The sequence below is a fragment of the Quercus lobata genome, chromosome 2 (genome assembly GCF_001633185.2).
Source record: "Quercus lobata isolate SW786 chromosome 2, ValleyOak3.0 Primary Assembly, whole genome shotgun sequence".
Taxonomy (NCBI): Eukaryota; Viridiplantae; Streptophyta; class Magnoliopsida; order Fagales; family Fagaceae; genus Quercus; species Quercus lobata.
Genome location: NC_044905.1, coordinates 7,269,270 through 7,295,882, shown reverse-complemented (window position 1 = coordinate 7,295,882; position 26,613 = coordinate 7,269,270). Strand labels below are relative to the sequence as shown.

General features: G+C 34.0%; 1 protein-coding gene and 2 pseudogenes across 1 annotated transcript; 2 read left to right on the top strand and 1 right to left on the bottom strand.

Annotated features, from left to right (window-relative positions):
• Window positions 1-2,531: 2,531 nt before the first annotated feature.
• Window positions 2,532-4,265, top strand: LOC115974273 (probable galacturonosyltransferase-like 1). The gene has a single exon (XM_031094543.1). It carries the CDS (start codon window positions 2,748-2,750, stop codon window positions 3,813-3,815), a length of 1,068 nt encoding a protein of 355 aa, XP_030950403.1. The 5' UTR covers window positions 2,532-2,747; the 3' UTR covers window positions 3,816-4,265.
• A 10,678-nt stretch (window positions 4,266-14,943) lies between these two features.
• Window positions 14,944-21,917, bottom strand: LOC115974272 (annotated as a pseudogene).
• Window positions 21,918-23,984: 2,067 nt separating this feature from the next.
• On the top strand, window positions 23,985-26,613 carry LOC115958279 (annotated as a pseudogene).

The window sequence follows — 26,613 nt, the reverse complement described above, 5'->3', positions numbered from 1 at the left end:
TCAATGTTCAATATACAATTTTGGGCCCCTATAGCTACATAATCTAAATGTGAAAATTTCAAAATATAAATTCGATAATAAGTTATTGGATGATATAATATTGCTTACACATCTCTCTCTCTCAAACATGTTTTTTTACGATTTCCTACCACATAATTCAATACAACTGAGCTTTCCAGGATGCTTTCTGGAATTAATGTGACATAAGTTTTTTCACCTACAGTATAGAAGGTGGCACATACCTTTAGAAAAGCGTAAAACTTGGTTATAAAGCATGGTTCTTTTTTGTTTTATTTTAAATGCTCTGCTTGTTTGGAAGTCTTAGAGACTTTGGAGTTTGGTCGCTGAAGAATACATTTTCCCTGGAGTGCGATGGTTCAACTTCAATATATGAGAGATGATCGAAAATGAAAAATGAAACTTCTACTGCTAAATGACAGAGATTATAATATGACGGTTAAGCATCAACAACCATGCCATATGGATTTTTCCAATCCATTCGAAAAACGAAAGCTGTGGTCAAGCCCAAGGCATGGAAGAACTTGGCAATGAGCCAATGATTCAACTTTGAAGATTCTTCAATGCATGGGCGATTGGATTTTTTTTTTTTTTAATAAAAATATAATTGTACTTGTTGATGCTAGGGATCACAATGGATCGCTCATCCACACAGTTTTGGATCAGAGTGAGTAGAGTGACACCGGTGTTGTGCTAATATACCTTTTTTTTTTTTTTTTTATATGATACAAACTTATGGGCACTATTTTCAAACCCGGACCTGACCAGGGGGTCAGACTGTGAAAATCAAGAACCGGATTGAAATCCAGTTTTTTAAGCATAGAGAACCGGGCATATGTGGCAATTCCGTGAACTTCTAAAGCTGGGGTTGGACCGCACGGGTCATGCAAAACCGGTGGCAAGAACCGTGCGGTCCAACCCCTTAGCATTATTTATTTATTTATTTATAAAAACAACTTAACACAATTTTATTCTACTTAATTAAATTATCCATCTCTTACAAGGAATAAAAAAAATTATAATTAAAATCCTTCAAAGATATTCTACTTTACTTCAAAAATTAATCATATATTTTAATGTTTTCATGGTTATTATTTTATTTTATTAGCTTTCTTATTTAATTATTAAATATATGCTTGAAAATCATTAAATTTTCCTCACATATATAGATATATTAGTCAATTTTGCTAGTTTTATAAATTTAATATCTATATTTAGGTTTTAATTAATTATGACATCATCACGGTTCGATCCCGATTTAACCACGGTTCGACCTTGGTTCAACTTCGGTTCGACTTCAAAAACCTTGAACCTTTCCCTTTTACGGTTTAATGAACGGTCCAGGTTTCAAAATCATGGTTATGTGTAGTGTTTATCTTTAAAAACCGACTTATAAAGAGAAAATATCCAAAGATCATAACATGTGAGACACTAGAATCATAACATTATATATGGGCATAGCATGACTACGATTCTCTCCATTCAAAATAAGGGCGTGAAAGTGGAATTGGATTTGTTTAGGGGGATTTGCTCCCATGATTGTTGTTTACGGGCTTAAGGGAGCTAGTATCACTCTCCCATTTATGTGAATCGCACTCTTTCTGATTTCCAAGGAACCACCCTTTTATTCATCGTTTTCCTATAAATGGAAAATTTAGTTGGACAACCCTTGGATTATTGGACCGTCAAAAGGTAGAGAATCATTGCCCATTAGTATATATATATTTTTTAAAGTTTTAAATTGTAGACAAATAAATAAACTAACAAACTAAAAGGAAAAAGTTAATCCAAACTCAAATTCACCACAAAACCATTTTTATTTGAGCTTTGAAAATTGATTGTTTCTATTCAATAATGGTCACATTATTTTATATTATATACACGTTCTTTCGTATCATGTGTAAAGCGTAAACATTTGGATATTGTGTGAAACATTTCACATCAAAGAGTGTGAAATTATAATTTTTTTTTTCCTTAATAATTCCATTTCTTAAATAAAAAATTACGAATTTCATAAGTCAATAATGATATAAACACGTCCATTTTCAACCATATTTCATAACTTATTGATTTGGTCAATTAAAAATTGTGGATATATAGCAGTGGGCATAAATTGCCTAGAATTTACGTTGTGGAATTACAAGTGAAATTGGGTGTATCTTTAATTTTTTTTTTTTTAAAGCAACCAATTTAGGTAAGGCATTGAATTTTTTTTTACTGAAAAATTAGCATTCTCCTTCACAAACTCTATTGGAACCTACCACACCCTAAAATAAAAATAAAAGGCATAGTCAGTAAAAAAAGTTGGTGACAATTTATACGTCACCATACTCTTTCTTAAGCAACCCCTCTCTCTCTCTCTCTCTCATACTTACATTTTCATTTTTGAATATTCTTCCTCTTACTTTACAAGAAAAAGAAAAAGAAAAAAAAAAAAAGTGACAAGTACCTGTGAAAGAGATGTAGGACCTTAAGGGAATCCGTAATAAAAAAGGTACAAAACCCATCTCTTCTACACAATGACCAATCTGAACTCTACCAAACTTCCCCTTGTAAAATCTTGACTCAGCCTCTCTGCATTGCACTCATTCCATTCCAGCTAGCCCAGCCATCCACAGCTATATTCCTTTCTCTCTTAATTTTAAAATTCAATCAAAACCGTGTCCAACATTTTCAACCTTTATATAACCTCACTCGCACACACACCCAAACCCCTTAGATCTCTCACTATGCCTAAACCATTACTCTTTTCCTTTCTCTTCCTTTCACTTTCTCTTCTCTCCCATGCCACCATTCTCACTCTCTCTCAACAATTCAAAGAAGCTCCTCAATTCTATAACTCCCCAGATTGCCCCTCCATAACCGACACAAACACAAACAACAAGAACAACAAGAACAACAACAACAACGTTATTTGCTATGATGGAGCAGTCCACGTGGCAATGACCCTAGACACCCAATACATCCGAGGTTCAATGGCTGCAATTCTCTCGGTTCTTCAACACTCTTCGTGCCCAGAAAACAACATCTTCCACTTTGTCACCACCGCCACCGCCAACGCGTCGCTCCTACGCGCCACCCTATCCACCTCCTTTCCTTACTTGAAGTTCCAAATCTACCCTTTTGACGACACCCACGTGTCGGGCCTCATCTCCACCTCTATTCGCTCAGCTTTGGACTGTCCATTAAACTACGCTCGGAGCTACTTGCCAAACGTCTTGCCTTCGTGTGTACGACGAGTCGTTTACCTCGACTCCGACCTCGTACTCGTCGACGACATTGCGAAACTCGCCGCTACTCCGCTCGGTGGCGACGACACGGTCCTCGCTGCTCCTGAGTACTGCAATGCAAATTTCACTTCCTACTTCACTCTCACTTTTTGGTCCAACCCTTCTTTGTCACTCACTTTTGCGAACCGAAAGCCGTGCTATTTCAACACGGGTGTGATGGTTATCGATCTTGATCGATGGAGAGCTGGTGATTATACCAAAAAAATCGAGGAATGGATGGAGTTGCAGAAGAGGATGAGGATTTACCAGTTGGGTTCTCTTCCACCGTTTCTGCTTGTGTTTGCTGGGAAAATAGCTCCAGTTGATCATAAATGGAACCAACATGGACTTGGTGGCGATAATTTTCGTGGACTTTGTAGGGATTTGCATCCGGGTCCTGTGAGTCTTTTGCATTGGAGTGGAAAAGGTAAGCCTTGGGCTCGACTGGACGCTAATAGACCGTGCCCTTTGGATGCTCTTTGGGCTCCTTATGATCTCTTGCAGACTCCATTTGCTTTGGATTCTTAATCGACTAAGAGAGTCGGGCACAGTATATAAAGCTCACACTTTTGCGGAGTTTGAAAGAGGTGATTGGTAGACAAGTTTACAGTGTGCGTGAGTGTGTTTTTTGGAGAACAAGTTAAGCTCTTTCTGGCGCTTCATAGTCGGAGGGGCAAGGAAAGAAAGGAAAAGGATTCGACTTGAAAGGGGGAGGAGTTTGTTCTTGTATATTATACAGCTATCAAACGCATTGTTAGCTCAACAAAAAAGAAGAAGGAACACATGCGTTATAGTTTTAAATATTCTAATTGTCTAATAATAAGGATAAAAATCCTGAAGAGAAATGGGGTTCATGAATTTCCACTCAGGGATGTATGATATGTAAATTGTATCAAAGTCTGTAATCTGTATAGCAAAAGAGCTATTTTTTGCGAGCTGGTTTAATTCATGAATTATATCATGATGATATATACTTAATTGGTCTCTAAAATTATCAATAATGAAAGTGTTTTGTAGAAAATGTCATTATTTCACCTAACCTTCGATCTCTCCAATCCTTTTACTTAATTTGGATTTGGTGTTTGAATTTATAAGAGCTCCATTTTCTTCTTTTTCAATTGTTTTACCTGTATTAATTCTAATCCCCAGTTGATCTTTAGGTTGCTGTATCGATCAGTATACAGTAGTTGAAATGGAAGGTATTTATGAGACTAAAATTTGGAGAGTCTAATCCTATTATAGATATGAAAAGATTGAGTAGTGTATACTGTTTAGTGACTAATCTGTCACATTCAACCCAGTCAGATATTATCATAGATTTGGATCTTTTTATTTGTTAAGCTGCTAAGTTCTAAAGATTAAGCTGCTAAGTTCTAAAGAGGCTTTGACATTGATAATAACTGTTTAGTGTATACGGTCCTGTCAACGTTACTCCTTGAATTTTTCAAATGAGAGAGCTTTTCTTTCTTTCTTGAATCTTCTACACTCAGTTTTCAATCCCTGTTTTTTCTCTCAACTAGGTAGTGTATGTTTTCAAGTGGATATGGCCTGGAAAGATGATTTTGCCAGCTACTTCGCTTGCTTCAGCAATTCGAATAAAGTGATGGCAGCCATTAATGGGTAGTCGTTAGAAATAAGTGATTGATAACATGGGAAGAAAATTTAATACTCTCTGCAATGATTTAAGTATTAGCTTAAACAAGATTCTCTCAACCGACTTTTGTAATTTTTTTTTTCCTTTTATTTTTCACTAAAAAAATATTTATTATATATAGAAAATAAATAAATAAATTATGATATTGTTATGCTTCTGAGCTGACCTTCCAATGAATTGTATTTTTTTTTAATTTTTTTTTGGTACCTTAGTTGTTGAAGAATCTAAATTTATGAAGAAAAGAACAGCCAAAAAACAAAAGTTGATGAGTAGGCAAATGAAATTAAAATTAATACTTCTTTTTTCCCCTTCTCTCTCAACTAGTATTTATTACCAGCTTCTTCCTTTTATCTTTCCCATACCATTAAATAATGTAGAATGCCAACTGGGGTATGTCTAAATCTGGATGACAATCATAACAGCACTACTTCTAGGCTTCTAGCTTGAGTCTTAATCGACCAATTTCCTAGTCTTCCAATATACAAAAGAGCAAAAAAAACTATGAAAAAAAAAAAAAAAATCACAGTCATGGATGCCTGGTCAATTTTCTGCTGCAAGATTAATTGATTCTGTGTTTATTGAGAATATAATAATTTTTTTTATTATATATAAAAACAAAAGAGTTAATATTATTATTGATCGTTCTGGCTTCCTTCATTTTAATTTATTTGTCAACTAAAAGACCATTCCAATGCCAACCTGTAATATGATCCTCGTTTTAAAGCTTTTTTCTTTTTTCCTTTTGTGCTTGATGCCTGATGGGACTTAGGGCCGTTTACGCATAAAAAGTTTTAAATTGACTCTAAATTTAACCATGCCAAATATGTCAAGAAAAGTCTAATATGTTGGACTGGTATTATTACCCAATTTACACGCGGTAATGTTACTGTTATTACAAATACAAATTATTTGTAGCACTTTTTATGTTTTAATTTATGTTTTATCAATCATAATTTGTGAAAGTATTTGTTTAATTTTACTTATATGAAAAAAATAAATAAATAAATAATGACAAGTTGTGATTGGTAGAACATAAAGTGGAACACAAAATATGATACAGAAGATCTGTCTGTATTCTGTTATTACATATTATATATATATATATATATATAGAGAGAGAGAGAGAGAGAGAGAGAGAGAGAGAGAGAGAGAGAGAGAGAGAGAGGGATAAGTTCAAGTTACACATTTTCTACACCATTAGATTTAAGTAAATCTAAGGTCAAAAAATTAAACTCATTGATTATTATCTCATTTATTATCCCTTATTTATGAATTTCCATATTTTTCTCCGCTCCTAAAATGTGCTCATGACATTCCCTCTCTTCTCTCCTGGGTTTTTATCTACCATGTAGAACAGAAATTTGTAAAAAACTAAGGACAGTGGCAAACAGTTGCAGGACATTATCCAACACTATCAAGCAATTCAGTGGAGATTATCGAGAAAAAAAATCAAGGAACTCTGTGGAAATATTTTTTCAACAGTTGTGACCTTGATGTATTATGGACCCAATACTATCAACTATCAAGGATATTATCCAATAAAATTATAGTAGTGATTGGGGGACAAATTTGGGACCTTTGGGTATGATCAACGTCAAAGATGCTCAATGCCAATCAAATGGGGAAATAATCCTCAGTTCCACCTTCACCAAATCACTATAATCACTACTATGATTTTATTTATTTCAATAAACACTAAAATTCAAAACTTAAAATGAAAATTTATCTGTATCTGCATAAAAAGAAAGTAAGATTGATTCATTTAAATGAAGATCTATCCAGATCTACCCATCTGCATGAAATTAAAAAAATTGGTATACATTTTTGCCGAAACAGGAGGTTTGGTTATGGTGGGGTGCTCTTTAGTAGAGATAAATATGATTTGCAAGGTATTGAAAATGGCTGTGTATCTTCTAATCAAGTGGAAAGTGGAAACCAATTAAATAAGGAAATAGAGAAAAAATGCTAATATTAATTAGGAAAAAAAGGAAAGTAATAGTAACATTTAATGAAATTTTTTTAACCATTGGATTTTTTTAGAAATCTACAGTATAAAAAATGTGTAACTTTATAAAAAAAGTGATTAGTTAATTTCAAACATAAAATAATTAATTAAAAAATAATGATTTTAAAACTACTATTAATACTAATTGTACTAAAAGAGACTTACAAATTAAGGAATCCGAAACTTATTTATCTTTTTATAAAATTTAGTGTGTATGGGATGAAGCATACATTCGAGAAAATAATCAGATACTCAAAGAGAATTAAATACTCTTATTTGTCAAAAAAATTTATTTATTGTAATATTATTAAAATAAAATCAATTTTGTTTTTTTGTTTTTTTTGTTTTGAGAACCTACATTCATTATCATATCATCTATGTTTATAAATAGTATAATCATAATGTTCTCATAAATACCTTACTATATATATATATACACACAAGGTAGATCTCATTTATTTTCAAAGTTTAAATATATAAAGTTAAAAAAAGTGTCGGTAGGGATAGCGAAAGAGAGCAAAGAAGTTCACCAAGAGGCCCAACCCAAGACATTGATAGCTTGATCTTATGAAGGACTTGGATGTGTGACGCGTGGCAGTGATTTAATGTGTAACAATTTTTGTACCGCATAGGATCCTGAATTCCTGATCAGACTTTGAATAAAAGGATCAGACTTTAAATAAAAGTACGTAATATGTTGATGGGCCCCATTACCCTTTTAAGTCCCAGTTCCCAAATTTTGTTGGAAATCTCGGAATCCGCGGTTGGCACACGTTATATCAGATCTGTCACTGAGCTTATCAATATGCGAAACACAAATTTTATTGTATAGAAATAATTTTTTTTTTTAGAGTTTCAACCTAAGACATCCGTTTTTTATGATAGTTTTTTATCATCAAATAAAAATATTAATTAGTTTTTGGTGTAGACAGGGATTGAATTCTAGATCTCTTATACAACCGTCAGAGATTTTACCAATTGAGTTAACTGGAACCCACTAGGAACAATTTTTTTTGCAAGAAGAAATAAAGAATAAGAATTTATATGTATGTGATAATGTTTGTGATATTAATTTTTAACCACACCTCTTCTTTCTCCACCAGTTATCTTTTCTTTAAAAAAAAAAATACAAATATACAGAAGTACTTAAATAACTCAGTCCCAAACCAAAGTCAGAGTAAACAAAATGGAAAATAGATTGATTGATTAAAAATCAGAGTCACAGTTATAATGAATTAACAAAATGGAATTCAGAGTCTCAAATTCAATTGTAAATAAATTTTGAGTTGGTTATGAATGGTTGGATTTGATTCAAGAAAATATTTGTTTATGCTTGTTTGTTAAACAAATGAGCCAAATTTAAGACTAATTTTATGCTTGATTATTAAACGAGTTAATATTAGACATAATAATGTGTTCGTAAACAAGATTGTGAGTATGTGACTCAATTTATATATAATAATGTATGTTTTTATGTATACTCATATAAAATATATGCTTTTGTAAACTTGAGATTGAATTGTGTAACTTTATAAATAAATTCATAAGATATCAAATTGTTATTTATACTTTATTGACAATATAACCAAACTTAAACATAATCAAGTTTATTGATAAGTTCGAGTTCCACTCATATTCAAAATAAAATTAAATGTATAATTTGAACTTTTAATAAGAAAGCCTACTATGACCGATGAACCAATAAAAATTGTGAAAAGTCTATGTAAAATTATTCCAGTAATAACTTACTATCTTAATAACTAGTGAAAAAAGTTTGTGAAATAGTCATGTTCTTAGTATTGATCATTTCATAAGTTGGTCGACTATTTCCCAAAACAAGAATAAAATAAGAAAATACAAATAAATACAAATAATGCATAAGCTATTCCACCCAGTTGTACATTTATATAATGTTTGATATTTCTATTTTAAAATTTTTAATGGGATTGCATCTGCTGCCCAATCTTTTTTCTTTTCTTTTAAAAAAAAAAATCTATATATAATAAAGAATTAAACGATTGAGCATGCTTCAAGTCAATTTCAGCTGAAAATCTATGACATCCGAGCGTAGATGGCAAATTTTATAACTTTTTTGTGTTTATGTGCTTGAGATTCTCATTTCCAAAAAAAAGTATTTTGTACCATATTATACTACGTTAAGAGCATCCACAGCCGGTTTTGCTATTTCATCTTATTTTACCATTCCAAAAAATTACTTTATCAATTATACTATACCATTTTACAATACACCCAGCATCCCAACTTTTATTTTCCTATTCTACTCATTAAAATAATATTTCTACATAATAAAATAATATATCCCACAATTTCCATCATTTACAATACAACACATTATTTATTCTTTCTCTCTCTTTATTTCTGTTCAACAACCACAATCACCACCACCGCCGCACTACACACACCTAACACCACCACCAGCAACAACCCATAATATACCGTCAACACCAAAAAAAAAAAAAAACCCACGTCGCCACCCGCTGACCCAAAACCCACTCCGACGGAGCCACAGACACCCACCCCACCGTCGGCCCACCAGCCACAACTACTTCCACCACCTCCACCGTTGACCCACCAGCCATAACCACAAACCCCAGTAGCTGAACCAAAAAAAAAAAAAAACATAATCCAACGCCAACATAGCACAGCCACCACCAACAAACCCACAGCCACCATAAAACAAACCCACAAAACAAACCCACAACAACAAATCACAAATCAAACCCACGCCACCGAAACCCACGCTGATCAAATCACAAATCAAGCCCAAACATCGAAACCACACACTGATCTCAACCTTATGGCATCCTTGTTGCTGCGTGAGAGAAGTTGAGCATGAGAGAGGCTGAGCATGAGATGGAGTGAAAAGTTAAACGGGGCTTGAACGGACTGGCTTGAGTGAATAGGTAAAGGGATCGAAGCACCGATGCCTTGTTGGAATCACTATCGGAGAGAGAGGGTCATTGAAGAGAGAAGCATCTAACTTATCGAAGAGAGAGGAGCATCGGAGAGAGCTTGGGTCTGAAGAGAGCAGAGAGCAAATGAGAAAGAGAGGAGGAAGAGAGAGAAAATAAGAGAAATAATGAGAGAGGAAAGAGAAATTCCTGGGTTAAAAAGTATTAAATTTTTTATTATTATTTTTTTTATACCATTCAGCTACAGTACCATCTTAAATGTAAGATGGTACTGTAGCTATATGTCAAAAAAAATTTAGCCTTTTGGCATATGGCCTTCCCGTTGCAGGCGTTTTTTGGACTTACATGCCAAATGTTCCTTACATTTGGCATATGGCAAGCCCATTGCGGATGCTCTAATGGTATCAAAATTCAATAAATGAGAGACGTGTATAAAAATAATTACCCACTAACACATATCATTCATTTGTTAATGGGGTAGTTATTTTTTACTGACATATTTCATACTTAATAAATTTTGATACTATTGACATGATATCATTTGATATTAAATATTTTCTTGCACGGTTGAGTAATAGACCTCAACCGGTAAAAAGAATTAACTTACCAGCTACAACAATGTAATAGAGGGTAAATTTTTTTTTTTTTTTTTAAGCCTAATAGAGGGTAATTAGTTGAATTAAGAGCAGAAGAAAGTGAAGACAGAAATTAAAAAAAGAAAAAGAAAAAAAGATTAGACAGAAAGTTACTTTTTTTTCAAAGATTTTCCAATTGACTTCCTATTAACTCTATAAGAATATTCTTACGTAATCAAAGATTTTTTTTTTTTTTTTTTTGATAGGTACGTAATCAAAGATTAATAAAGCAACATCATGAATCATGCATGTCTTCAGTTTGTCAAAAGAGGGGACAAAGGTTAAAATAAACTAATAAATAAATCAAAGAAACGCGTTTGAATTAAAAGTAAAATTTCTCTTCTTAACTTTATATATGCATGAGCATGATAGCGTAAACTTGCAGCTGTACATTATACTATAAATTGTAAATCACATTATACTGCATGTTCTTATCGTAGTATTTAATTCAATGCATGAATTTATGGTAAATATTGTTTGGCTTTTGTAAACGCGTGTATTATGAATCTGTTAAAAGAAGAATTTAATGGATTTCACTCTATTGAAAAGTAACAAAAACAAATAAATAAATATTTTTTTTAAATATTGCTTTTTTTTTTTTTATTCAATATGAATTTTAAGAAATTTCTAAAAGTCCAATACATGCCAAATTTGGTTTAGTTCTCCCATGTCTTTTTGTAGTTCAGCCGTCTATATATATATATATATATATATATATATATATATATTTTTTTTTTTTTTTACTTAGTTCATATTTGATGAAGTTTAATGCCAAAATTAACTCGAAACAAAAGCACTCTCTTAATTCGTACTTTAATTTTCTATCCAAAGTGATCACATTGTTGTTTAGTTGGGCTTTGATGCTTTCCAAATTATTCTTCTCTGTAGTGTGTTCATAAGCATTTTGTTTGTAACATCACGTTGTATCAATATGTTTCATAGTTAATTTTGCACTAGAAGGAAGATTTTTCTTAAATATAGAAGAAGAAGAAGAAGAAGATGTGGTACACATTTATTAGGAGAAACACTTTTGAAATGGCAAAGTTTGCTTTCAAAGACGTATGAACTGGCGAGATAAGTATATTTAATTTGGTATTACGACATTTTAGATTCTTTGCAATGCCGTGTAATTTACATTATAATAATAAAACATCTTAATTATTTGAAAACAAGAAAAGAATGATATTGTTGCCGCATGACAACTACAGATGCTCTTTTCCTTTTCTTTATGCAGATTCTGTTTAGGCTGTATCTATCTATCAGAAACTACAATATTTGTTGTTATAGTTAGACTATTAAAAAAATCTTATAAAGAAACAAGAAAGAGAAAAAAAAAGACAGCAATTTGATTTGCTTCTGCTACCTTACGTCTTGAGTAGGGAGTAGGTCATTTTGAAAAGGAGAAAACAATACTAAAATGACTATTATTTACAAATCATGTGACAATGAAAATAATTGATGAATTTTAAAAATATAATAGTTGAATGTTAAAATTATTATTATTATTTATTTTTTTTTTTTTTGTGATTAGTAACACATCAGTTTGTAAATGTTAAATAGTACATAAAATTTATAACATTTTTAGCAACACATAAAAACAAAAAAAGGGCTCTACATTAGTTTGATTAGAGTGTTTTGCAAATCAGTGGACTTTGCAAGCATACAGTCACTATGGATTTTGTTATATCAACATTTAAAACACAAAGCAAAAAGATAATTAAATGGAGATTTCAATTCACTCCTAATCATTTATGTCTTGTTTAAGAAATGTAAAGAAAAAGAAGAAGAAAGAAGCAAATTATGACATTAATTATATACATGACGATTTTATCTTGACCAAAGCAAAGCAATAAGTACTTCACCTCCTAAGTCCTACAACACCCATCTGTGCTATTCTTGGATGTCATCATAGGCTAAATTTGAAAGGTACATTACTCCTTACCCTACTCTTTCACGAGTAGTTGCCTGAATCTTGAAGTAGCTCTCCGGTTGGATGAGGCATAGTTTTCTGCCCATCAATTTTGGAGGTTCCTGAAATTCTAAGCTCCCTTGGGTTTTAGATAAGCAAGAGCTTTCACTCCGTATTTTCCTTTGAGAGATCAAACCTTATACTCCCAGTCATTACATATGTCATATCAATGGTTCTCAGATTTTAGGATTTTATGTTACACTTGGATTGCTTTCCTACCGAGAAAGATAAAAAAAAAAAAAACTACATTTTTCAGCCATAATTTAGACTATTTAGTCATGTATTTTATTTAAAAAAATAATCCAAAAAACTTAATTAAAACTTGATGCCTCTTCCTTCTAAAGGGTTGACTCGGTTGAGAATGATCTACTGTCACTGATTTACATTTTTTTTTTTTTATGGGAACTGATCTACATTTATTATTCCATAAACAATAACATTAATTAGTATATAAGTTAATAAATAGCATAATGATGTTTCCTATACACTAATATTTTTAAGTACAATGAACATAAATTATTTTTGAAGAAAAATAAAGAAATTTCCTGTAAGATCAATTTCTTAAAAAATGGAAGCGTGCAAGCAAATTAAGGACCACCATAATTTAAATATTAATCATATTTGAAACGTTTCACTGTTCACTCTATCAGTCTCTCCTCTTATTCTTCTTCTTTTTTTTTTATTATTTATTTTTATTTTATTTTTTAACTATAAGATGAAAAATCAATTCAACTGACTGTGTGTCAACATATAATTTAAACATGGTTGTGAGAGGAACCTCCTACCAACCAAAACAGACCAAAAAAATAGAGCAAAAGTGCAAGACTCTCTCTCTCTCTCTCGTTTCATATATAATTATACATAAATATATGCCTCCACGTGTTGCAGCTTGTTTGTTTTTTTTTAGCACTGCTTCTCTTTCAAAGGGCTGTTAAATGCGTATACGTGTATCCTTGCGTGCTTATTGTTCATTCCACACAAAAATCAAATGCTGTATTTCACAGGGTTAGCCAGTACCACATATACATTGCTTTCTTTGAATCAGCATTTGCTAAAACCCCACGTTTTTCAAGGAGCCCCAAAAGATACGATGTTTGCTCTGTTTAGCTAGGTTTTAGTTGTGTCGGTTGGGTTGAAAACAAGCTGTCGAGTGTCGAGAACATGTAGCACGGAAAATTATGTTGTATAGTCAATTTTCATTACCTACAAATTGAATAGGTAAAAACTTAAACTTAGGACATAACAGTGGGTTCAGTACAAGGACAGGGTGATTTGCTTTAGTTATGCCATAGTTGATGGTACTTCGAACCTCGAATCAACTAACTACATTCACATTGAAGTAAAACTGGACCAACAAGAGAATGATAAATTTCATGGACATTCCCGGCAAACACTTCATCAACATCAATACTTATCTACCTTCTTTTTTTTCTCTCCCACTTTCAACATGTCATATTCTGATTGAATTACTATCTATGCTAATGAATTGAATAATTAACAAAATTAACCAAATGGATTAGAATTACCTTGTACCGTGTTTAGCTTTGCATGTTATGGGACGAGTAATTATACCCAAATTAATTGGACCATGTGCTATAGTTTAGCACTCAACTAGTGTACTAGACTATGGGTACTCTCACATGTCATATTCTGACGGATGGATACATTGTCATTGTCACGTAAATGTTTGGCATGGGAAAATTATACACAAAAAAATTACTAATTGGACCATGCTTAGTACCCATATCTTATGAATTTGGTCATCCTATGAAAAAGTATAAAACTTTTGAGTTACATTACAAGCCTACAACTTTTATCACAACTCCTGTGTGAACCTTTATCACCACTAGTGTGGTCAATCATGAGTGGTGGAAAAAAAAGTGATAGATACATATGAAACATGATTGTCCATCATTCACATTTAACTACTTCAACAAGTTACGGTAAAAATTGACAAATGATGTAATCCTAAAAATACTATTATTCATATTGCACATGTTACTCGTGTGGCTTGGTTGTCACTTGAACTCTCTAAAACTCATTTTGACCCGTTTATAATCAGTGAACAAATTGGAAGATTCAAAAACCTTTTCTTTAATGTTTAAAAAACACTAACAAAAAATGAAACATTTAGAAGTCAGCAAGAAACTACATCCAAAGAAAAACAAAAAGTTTCAAAATTGTATTTGTCACAATGGTAACTCAATTATGTGTCGTCCACCAATTTTGAGGAGAAAAAGAAAACGGAGTCAGCTATAAGGGTAACCATAACAAAATACCAAATTCCAAAAACATAAATGAAAGTCTGCATGTTTCAAGATCAACTAGATGTTTCAGAAATATGCAGGAACAAAGTAGCCCCCCAAAAAAAGTATATCTCTTACTGTCTTTTCTTATCAATTCATAACTATTTTGACAACAAAGCTTGCATTAAACTAGATTAAAAGCAATACGGCTTGGTAAAGTTTCAAAAGATAAATCAAAAGCATCATTATAGATACTGAATTATCAAGAAAAGATATATTGCAATTTGCTACATTCTCTTTCTTATACTGTACATTCTAGTAAGAGTTTATTTATAAATGAGTGAGGAAACTCAAGTGTCAAAATTGGAGACTAAGAAATCTAATTATCAACTGGTAAACAAGGCAGAACAGGAAGGATGTCTCAATAGACATTGAGGTTGACAATCTTAATTCTTCGCTGATTGAAAAAACTTATGGCATTCAATCACTTGTTGATCAATGCCCAGTTGGTCATAATCAGTGTAGTCAACCTTATAAAACATAAGGTATGCGCTGGCAAGTCTTCAGCCTTTTTTCTTATAAAAAAAAAGGTCTTCAGCCTTTTTCAGCCATTTCAAAATCGCAAGAAGCCAGCATAGGTCAGATATGGATCTTCAATAAAAGTGAAAATTAGCCTTGCTGAGAATCTCAAGATGTTTACCTAATTTTTTTATGTAAGTAAAGATGGTTACCTGAATTGTCAGGCGAAAAAATACAAGTCTTCAATCAGTCATGGAAAGCTTCAAAACCTTTTTTCTGGAAATGTAGTTGAATCAGTGCATATCTCAATCAATGTAGTTGAACCAATCCTATAGGATGAACAAAAAGAATATCATCAAATGTCTAGCTCAGACACCACGGTTGGACAATAAGAACCATAATTCTTTGCAACATCTTTCCACTCGCTATGAAGTAAGATAGACAAGGTGCAACAAAGATGTACCTGAAGATTCACAACTAGCATTTAAGGGATATCTCTAGCTGAATTTTTATGAGAAAGTTCCAAAAAACAAGTGATATGATTAATTTTCCTGAGATAAAAAGATGCAAAGAGGACAATACGTAGCACAGTTTGAACCAAAATCTTTCTTTTTATCCCTGCCAAGTAAATATGGATAAGTGCAACATGCAGATGGCACTGAAGCACAAACAATTCAAAGAAAAAACATCTACAGTGCACACCATCACATGACCGCATGCGATAATTAACACTCATACATAAAATAGAGAAATTGCAACCCTACTAAAAGTACTTTGTTCTCACCTATTATAGTTTCTGATCAATTCTCAAATCCTCGCAATAAAACACTAATCCTCACAAATTCTCAAACCCTACAACAGTCAAATCCACATCCATAATACCCAAAAATAGTTTCTAGCTTTGAAAAGTTTCCTAAACTATCACAAACCCAATTCACAAATCCTCAAAATAATCAAAGCCATACCCTTTAAAGCCAAAATGCTAAACTATATACTACTTCCCAAAGAAAACCCAATTCTTTATATATAAAGAAAACAAAAGAGTAAAGAGTTCAAAATGATTAGTAATTATGGGGAGGACTCCCTTGGGGGTGGCCCCAAGATGTTGGCTAGGGCTTAGGAGTTTCAAACCCAGACTAAATTCTTCAATAACAAAAATCAAAACCCAAAACCTAATTCTTCAAATCTACTACTTTTACGTTCCTAAATTTAAACCCCTCTTATGGTTTCAGTTCTGAAAATAGCCTAAAAATTTTGGCCTGAAAAATCTCAGCAGTTGCTGAGACAAATCCTAGTTTCTTTTACAGATTGTATTAAAACTAAATTTGTGTGAATTTTATTGAGACAATACAACCTTGACTAAATAGACAAAAGAAGAAGAAGAAGAATAGATTAAGAAGAAAAAAAGCTGAATGTTTGAGATGAGTTGAGAGAGTGAGAGGTGTGGGTGGCCGGGTGCAAGAGGACTCCATTATTACTGTTGACTGAGTGGAAATTTGATCATGTTAGATGTAGGATAATATTATAATTTTGAGAGTTTAATTAAGGGTAAAATGAAAATCCTCAAAAAGTGTCCTAAATTTGGAATCTCTCCCTCCAAATCCTCCCAATTTCAGGGAATTGAAAAAAAAAAGGGGGGGGGGGGAACTCAAAGGGTTTGATACACCTTCAAACCCACTCAGATCCATTCCCCTTCCCCTTAAAAAAAAATAAAAAATAAATCCAAACATGAGAAAGTATAGAGCCACACGGCCCACAGGCCCCACACCCCCTTCCCCTCTACCCCCTTTCCTCTACCACCATCCAAACACACTGTTACATAAAGGCATTATGACCATAATTGTGGGATTTCTCACTTTGAGAGATGAAGCAGGTATATGGAATGGAAGTCTAACAAGATATTGATCTTGATGAATTATGGTTCAGAAAGCATGCCAGTCATTCATAGAACATCCAATATTGAGTTCAGAGAAAAGTTTCAGTTGATAAACAGGAACAAAAATCCTTCAATTTTAATCCTTATACTAATATAATAATTTCCTTAGTGTTCTTTTTACTCAATTAAATTTATACTGGTAAAACCCATCCAAAGGGAAAAAGGTTGAAAGCAGGGAGTCGAGGTGTTTGTAGAAAGTAAACCAGTATGCTTAATTTTTAGAAATACACTTCACTAAGAAACTCGTTTAAGCACTTAAAACAAATTCTTAGAAAATGCAACAAAAATGAGTAGACAAACTCTTAGAAAATGCAACAAAAATGAGTAGTGTTGAGAATACATCTCCCTTGGAGGATCTCTTGCACATATTAGATGTACTTCGATCCCTTCCTTTCCTTTTTTTTGACTGATTATCTACATTTGTTAAATTTGACATTCTTTGAGATCTGTTTCCCAAAAATTGTACTTCTTGGCTCAGCCTATCCCCAAAAGACAAGCTGTTGAGGTTATTAGTTGGACAACGATCAGGCAACATTTCTATTGCAAGCATGATCAGGTGGATGACCATCGAGCAAAAGTTCTATTGCAAGCTTGAAAAGGCGGTGAACATGCAAACAAGCATTCAGGCCCCAATCTTGGCCTATAAGATGAGTCAAGTAATAAAGACATATTGAGAGGGCTTCTCAAAGCACAAAACAATAACCTGGAATAAGTGTGTAACATGGACAAAGGAGGACGATTAGAAAAAACAAAAACTTATTCGGATATTTTACTAGAAATTCATTCCCCAAGAACATTAAAGAAAAATCGAACAATCAGAATGTGTATAGGTTTCAAACTTTCCATATCTAACTAGGTGCCAAAATATGGATCTTAAATTATGTAGTTTAATTGTATAATGCAAACCTATACATATCTCTATATTCCCATGACAAGTTTCTAAGTACACTTCCATAAGAATTCAGATGCATGACGAAAATATTTAGCCTTCAAAAGTTCAAACCATATACAACATTTGCATGGGTCAGATAGTTGCACAACAATTTAAGAGTACCTGATGGAGAAAAAATGCTACTCCAGCTTCATTGGACAAGATCTTCAGTAAGGAGCTGCACATATAATACATCCCATTTTCTGTAGATTCCCTGGGTTCCATGTACCGCCACCTTATGACGTTTAAGACATTCAGCATATGTTGTTCTCTTTTTCACTACAAGGAAACCATTTATGCCAACTAAGAGCTATTGAGCAGGAAAATTGCTAGACAATCTAAACAACATAGAGGACCAGCGTGTTAGTCTGCAATACCTTTGCACTAGAGACAGAATGCGAGAATTAGATAACAGGAATTTCTCCTAGAAATAATAGGTTTGGATTTTGACCCATCAGCAATTTGTCTGCAATAATAACGATCCCCTTGGTTCCAAATAGAGGACCTCCAGGGAACTACTTCATGAAAAATTTCAAGCAGTTAACTGTGCAACTTCTGGAATGAAGAAGTGACATGTAGTTTGATGACAAAGAAACTACAGAGGAACATATGCTTTGGGATGACTCTGACTAAATGTGTCCTGCACCAATGAAACCACCTTTACTAGCACAATCTTGCAACAAAGAAGGAAACAGATCCCATTTGCAAAGAAAATTACCTGGGTTTCTAAGAGACTAGAACATAGCCCTCCTTAATATAGAGGTTACAACCTACAACTCTACAATTTGCATGTTAATGCATAAGGATGCACTTGTGAACACAATGCCATGGCAAACTCAAAATCATTTCCATGATAAAATGTTTCTCACAAAAAGTTCTTAGTTCACAGAGTGCATCAACTCATAGCTTCAGACATGTAGTAATTATCAGGCATTCCTTCAGCATCTGAGCAATCGTCTAAAATCGCTGGCTCAGGAGAAACAATACCAGAAGAGGGACATCTCATCTGAGTCATATTATGAAGCTTGGAGAATTGCTTCATGTCTGTGTGCACGCCAGCCTTGATCAGTTGATCCAAAAGCTTCGTAGATTCTTCCATATCTCCCAGCTTGCAAAAACCATTGATCAACGCAGAGTAGGTAATAATAGATAGAGCAACCCCTTCTTCTTCCATTCTATCTTTCAATTTAAGGGCTTCACTAGTATTATCAATTTTACAGTACTGATCAATCAAAATATTATAGGTAACTACATTAGGAGTTAACCCCTTACAGTTATAGAAAAGCCTCAACCCCTTACAGTTATAGAAAAGCCTCAGTGCTCGATCCATATTTCCTGACTCACACAAGCAATTAATAAGAGCATTGTATGTAGTAATGTTTGGAACAATACCCTGCTTCAGCATCTCATCCCGTAAGTTGAAAGCTTCATTCACATTGCCAGTAGCTGAACAGCCATGAATTAGGGTACAATAAGTAAAATTATCAGGACCAAAGCCTCTAAGCAACAGTTCTGACAATAATCTTCTTGCATTATCTACCTTCCCAGACTTGCATAGCCCAAAAATAGCTATATTGTTCACAATTTTGTTGGGTAGAGAAATTTTCAATATGTTTAGATGTCTAATGTCATCCTTGAGAAACTTATTTTGCTGCAAATGATTACATTGGGTGCAAAACCCATTTCAATCATCTCAAAATATGCACTAAAGGCTTTATCCAGCATCCCTTCATTGCACCAACCAGCGATAAAGATGCCATAGGTAACAACATTTGGGGATAATCCTTTAGTCTGCATCTCAGCAAGAAGATCCATTGCTTTACTTAATTTCCTACACTTAAAAACACCACAAATAAGAGAATTATACATTTCAATGGAAGAAACAATAGCTTCTCTTTCCATTGTCTCTTTAAGTTTTAAAGCTTCTTCAACTTTTCCAACCTTACAATATCCATCAACCAGGGTTCAATATGTTATTCCATCAGGTGAACATCCTAGCTCTTTCATCCTGTCAAAAATCTCCTCTGCTTCAACTAATTTCCCCAATTTACATAATCCATTTACCATTGTATTGTAAGCAACCCTGCTCTTAGTAAATTCCCGTGCTAAAATATCTTTCCACACCACAAAAGCCCTGCCAAAATCCCCCATCTTGAACAGCCCATCAAGAAGAGTACAATAGCCAATGTCGTTTGGATCCACCCCTCTATTCAGCATTAAATGCCAAAGTCATAGAGCATCATCAAAGGCACCTGCATGACGTAGATCCTTGAGAAGAGTATTATAAGTTACAACAGTTGGTTCAACTCCTTCATATAGCATCTTGTCACAAAACTTGAAAGCCTTGCTTGTATGACCCAAGAGAGTACTATAACTATAAGAATCTGGCTTTAACTTCCATTCCACCATACGCATTAAAACTCCCTCTGCTTCATGAACCTGACCAAGCTTACAATACCCATTGATTAACGAGTTGCAAATGAATATATTGATCTTCAAGCCTATCTCCAACATCTCATTCCGAACCCTAATGGCATCATCCATTTTGCCAGCTCGACAATACCCATCTACCAACACTCCATAAGCATGCTTATCCACAACGACTAACCCTTCCTTCTCCTCCTCCTCCATTTCCTGAAACATCTTCTCTGCTTCCTCCATCTTACCTTGCTTGCAATAACCCTTAATCAACATTGTATAAGTCACAACATTCCTCGAAATCCCCTTTTCAGACATCAACCTCTAACACCCTTTCCACATCCCCAACACCAACATACCCATCAATCAAACAATTGTACGTCACTACATTCGTCTCAAAACCCAAACTCTCCATTTCTTTCAAAAACTCCAAAGCTCTACTCACTCTCCCTTCCTTACAATAAGCATTCACCATTATCGTGCACGTGAAAACATCCTGCACAATCCCCATCCTTATCATCTGATCATAAACCAACACAGCAGTGTGACATTCGCCTTTTCTAACCAAACTACTCAACAAACAATTACAAGACAGCAAACTCGGCATGCAACCATAGGCATATTATCAAACACATGTAGTGCATTCTTTATCATGCCTTTCTCAGCATAAATTTTCAAAACCATATCGAAAACAACCGGCGAAAACGTGAATTCCCTATAAACCCTAACGAGCTCGTCCCGAACAAAAAGCGCAGTGTAGTTATTCTTACAAAAACCAACCAATTCATTCAAATACGACCTCGTTTCATCGTACATTCGAGCTCTAGACAAAATGTGAACAATCTTACGATAAGACTTAACGTTGAGTCTGAACGTTTTTTGCTTAGAGGCCAATTCGAAAAACCCTAAACAAGCGCTAGGGTTTAAACGGAGTTTTCGGAGAACGGAGTCGACGAGTCCGTTGGAGAAGTCGAAGGAGAGGTTGGATAGGGCGTCTTGTCGTTGGAGTACGAGGAGGCGGGAGATCCGATCGGTTAATTCGGGTCGGGTTAGCTTGGATTCGCTCCGGTGAAGGGGACGGGACACGTGGAGGAATCTGATTGGGTGGAGAGGAGAGAGCAGGAGAGGAGTGGAGTACCTGAGCATTGGAGGAGGAGAATGATCCGATGATGTGGGTTTTGGTTTGCAAAGAGAGTTGGTGTTGTGTCCGTACCATCATAATAGGCTTCGAAAATCACAACTCTTGGACTTGGACTTGGTTTGTGTTTTGCATTTTTAGGACTTCAGAGAAGTACAAGTGTTTGTGAGTGTGACTGAAAGTCTTGTCTGAAACTGAGTCAGTGATGAGTCTGTAGCTGTGTTCGTTCCTTTTTGGGATTTTTTTTTGAATTTTTCTGTTGTTGGTTATTTTTGAGTATTGGACCTTTAGATAATTTTGGGCGTGGCCTGGGCCTGGATTTGGGCTTTGTATTTTTCATGCTACCCACCCATGTTTGGTGAGGGGTTTTGGACACAAACCAGCAGGCCAGCCACATCTAGGGATCGAGTCATCGAGATCTGATGCACCATGCAATACATTCTTCAAATCAAAAGTTAAAAAAGTAAACTTTTAATATCAACCATTAGATTGAGGAAGTTAAAAAGGTAAGAGTTAAAAAAAATGTTTAAAATTTTGAAAAAGTGAAAATGATGTAAGAGAGATTGCATGGTGTAATAGCCCTTACACTAGATCTTGATCACATCATAGTAATCCCACATTAGCAATGAAGATTCAACCACTTTAATGTCCCACATGGTTATAGGTTACAACTTTATGTTACTATTAGGTACATCCTTGAATCACCCTTTTATTCCATTTCATTCTAAATTTTAACCATTTAGTCCTTTTTAGTCAATTCCACTAAATACTTATTGGTTTGAACTTAAAAATACCATGTTTTGAAATTCAAAAAAAAAAAAAAAAAAAAATGGTGCAGGCTTCAAAAAATTGGAAGAATGCCTCTAAACATAGTACTTGTTTAAAATGTACCATTCACACTCACTTTCTCTCTATTTGAGAATTTTTTTTTTTTTTTTTAAATTGGGGGTTTTGTAAATTTTCTTTTCAGTCATCTAGAGGAAATTAGTATAAATATCTTACATTTTAGGGAAGGTGAGTGTAATAACAAAAAACTTCAAGATAGGTCATTGTATAACAAAAAAGAGATTTATAGATAATAATAATAATAATAATAAATATATATATAATAAAATCTAAAAGGTGAAGTGTGATATTTATTGTTGTTACACTTCTGTAAAGTCACATTAGTGCAACATTTTAATTCATTCAGTCCAATTCGGTCCTATTACAATTACTATATTATATTTTTCCACGCACTGTGGGATTTTGTGACTATTGTAATACCAATATCAAAGGAAAATATATATAAATAAATAAAATTAATGTTCACTAATTTGATATTTAATGTGGTTAACACTTGTGTAAGTCACACTAAAAGAGAGCTCATGCGTGGTCATTGCCCTTGTCATGTACATCCTAAGATTACATAAGTAATAATGAAACTTGTCATTACTCGAACTTACAACTCTTTGACTCACAGGTATAATGAGTCACAAAAACTTCTTACCAGTAAATCTCGCCCCTCAAGTGATGACCATATATATATATATATATATATATATTGTATTATATGCCATATAGGTGCTACAATATGATATCTTTTTGGAGGAGTTCAGGGCCTTTGAACAAATTATGAAGCTTTCGATAATACAAGAAGAAGTGCCTCTTATGTAGCTCGCAGGGTTCAGTGATTTTTTACTCTATTTTGCCAGGCTCCTTATTTTTTTATTTAGAAAAGCTAGTTTATATTATAGGCTGCATCAAAAAGTCATCTCTGAAACATAAATATTATTAGGATTTTACTAATGTGTGCCCTTACAATAGTAAACCAATTTTGGAAAAAGTTTATCGAAAATTAAAAAAGTTTTGACAACTTTTTCAATTACCAATAAAACTTTTCCAAAAATGGATTTGTTAATGTGTGCCCCATTAACCGGACCCATATTATTATTAGATTCTGAATAAGGTCGAACGTCATGAATCCAATGCAGGCTCTTTCTGCATAACACACATCAATATTAAGCCGGCCAAAAAAATAAATAAAACACAGCCAGCGAGCATGTACTAGGCAACAATTTAGACCATGTTCACCTAATATCATATGAGTTATGAACCACGTATATTTTCGGGGTCTTTGCCTCATCTCGATGACTATGAAAACTGTAATATTTTTAGTTTGATAACCTATGAAAAGTTAAAACTGTCATACACACACAGATAAATATATATATATGCACAACAAGGCTCTTGACATTACATCAACCATACGCATATTAGATTAGATGGGAATGCTAAGCTAGTATGATGGGATAATTCCAATTTTATTGGTATATGGCAATGAATTCATACACACTTTACACTCGGCTAGATGGTGAAAGTATTCTTAAGCTTTAAATTTCATAGTAAAAGTAAAACTCTTATCTTCTTGAAGATAAGTTTACAGGTTAAATTTGACAAACCCTTTGTCCTTTTGTATCAACTAAGTATGTGGTCAACTCTTTAAAATCTATGCAGTTGATTGATTGTCACATAAGTCACATGGTAATAGAAGAAAGTATACATAATTACAATCTGATCAATCCTCATCTTACAACAATTATGTCTACGTAATGACAATATGTCTCTCAACCAAAGCAAGGTGTTGGGTTTGAAACAATGTGGAATTCAGCATGTCAATAATTTGATTTCTCAATGATCGATCAAAAAGGAAAAGAAAAAAAAGAAAGCAAACTTTTCAACCGGATTGAGTGGCCGGTTTAAGACTAATATATGCACGCTACCACACATTAAATCATTCTAAACTAGACAATTTTCAAAGCAAACATGTATGAAGGGCCGGCACAAACTTAGATTAACATATGTTTTCTTGTCTAGAACTGTTGTTATATTGTCTATTTTCTCACCATAAATTAATGGATCATACTAGAAGAAAGTTTGTGCTTCATGAGTTGATTTTTCGGACCCAATAAGAAGGGTTGCTACTAGCCAAATTTGTGATTAATAAAAACTTTATAGTTACCAAACCTCTTCTATATTTACCAAAACTCTCGTCCACCTTGTAGCCAATTTCTCCACAGGAACATTAATTCACACCATGAATCATATTCTCCTCAGTGTTTGTATACTCAAGTTTTCTCACTTCACAAGTCAGTTCTCAACAGAACTATTCAGGAAATTTAGTACAAAATTGCACCAACAAAGATGATGAGGGACCTTCTCCAGCCTTCCTTTACACCTTCAATGGCAACCAATCCTGCAAAGCGTTCCTCATCTTCATATCTCAGCCTCCCTATAACTCAGTTACCAACGTTTCAAATCTCACAACCTCAGAACCAAGTGAGCTTGCTAGAATCAACAATGTCACAAGTAAAGCAATGTTTCCCACAAATTCAGAGGTAATAGTTCCTATCAATTGTTATGGTCAAGGTCAGTACTACCAGTCCAACACTACATATATTTTGAAGCCCAATGACACGTATTTCACCGTATCAAGTAACACATACCAGGGATTATCTACTTGTTATTCTCTTATGCGTGAGAATCCATATCATCAATTCCACTTGTTTCCTGATATAGTATTGCAAGTACCACTTAGATGTGCTTGTCCTACAACACATCAAATTGCAAATGGCCCAATGTATCTGCTAACTGATTTGGTCAACTGGGATGATACCATTCCTGATATTGCTATAGATTTCATGTAAGCACAAAAAGAATACTCGAAGCAAATGGGTTTCCAGACAAAAATCCAAATCTTACAAATTCTACAACAATTCTAATTCCTCTGCCAACTAAACCTTCAAGCTCAGAGACCATAACTCACCACCAAAAACCTTTCATCTCAGGTTCATTTTATAATTCCAAAAACAAAAGAAAAGTGTATATAGTTCTTGCAATTAGTCTTTTGATAGTCCTCAGTGTCATTCTGGCTGCTGTATTTGTATTTCATAGGAAGATATTTAGGGGGTTTTGGCAAAAGGGTTGCAAAGACATCACAGTACTAGGAAGGCAATCAAATGCTAGTCTCCATAGGCAATCAACCGCTAGTCTCCGTGTAGAAATTGCAGACTTTGGACAAGCTTTGAAAGTTTTCGAGTTCAGTGACATAGAGAAAGCCACGGGAAATTTCAGCAATGAGAATTGAATAAAGGGTTCCGTGTATCGTGGGGTTTTTGGCCAGAAGATCTTTGCTGTCAAGAACATGAGTAGAGAAGCAACTGAGGAAGTGAAAATGCTGAAGAAGATCAACCACTTTAATCTGATAAAGCTTGAGGGTGTCTGCGAAAAACATGGAAGCTACTATCTTGTTTTCGAGTACATGGAAAATGGATCTCTAAGAGAATGGCTAAATGGAAACAAGTCCAAAGATAGAGGGAGCTGGAATAAGAGAATTCAGATTGCTTTGGATGTTGCCAATGGACTACATTATCTTCACCACTTCACTGAACCTCGATATATTCACATGGATATTAAGAGCAGCAATATTCTTCTAAACAGTGACTTGTGTGCCAAGATTGCAAATTTTGGTCTTGCAAGAGCAGCAATGAGGGAAACAAGCAGTGGTGAGCTAGCAAGAGATGTTGTGGTGACTAGGGGTTATATGGCACTTGAGTACGGAGAGGCAGGGCCAGTGACTCCAAAGGTTGATGTCTATGCCTATAGAGTGCTAATGCTGGAATTGATTACAGGGAAAGATGCTAATTTTATACGAGATGGAATGGAAGAACAACTTTCTGCTGCAATAGTATCCACCATGGAAGCAAAGAACCCAGAAGCTGAGCTTAGTCTGCTTGTTGATCCTACATTGGATGGAAATAATGGGACAAACTTTCTTCTGAGAATGGCTGAACCAAGTGTAGCCTGCTTGACCCAACAACCAGCTAGGAGGCCAACCATGTGGGAGATAGTGTCCACTTTGCTGAAAATTCAGGCGGATTTGGAGAGAACAAAATCATTCTAG

Bases quoted from the DNA above. Each gene is read 5' to 3' on its own strand.
- LOC115974273 (XM_031094543.1), top strand. From the start codon at position 2,748: ATGCCTAAACCATTACTCTTTTCCTTTCTCTTCCTTTCACTTTCTCTT.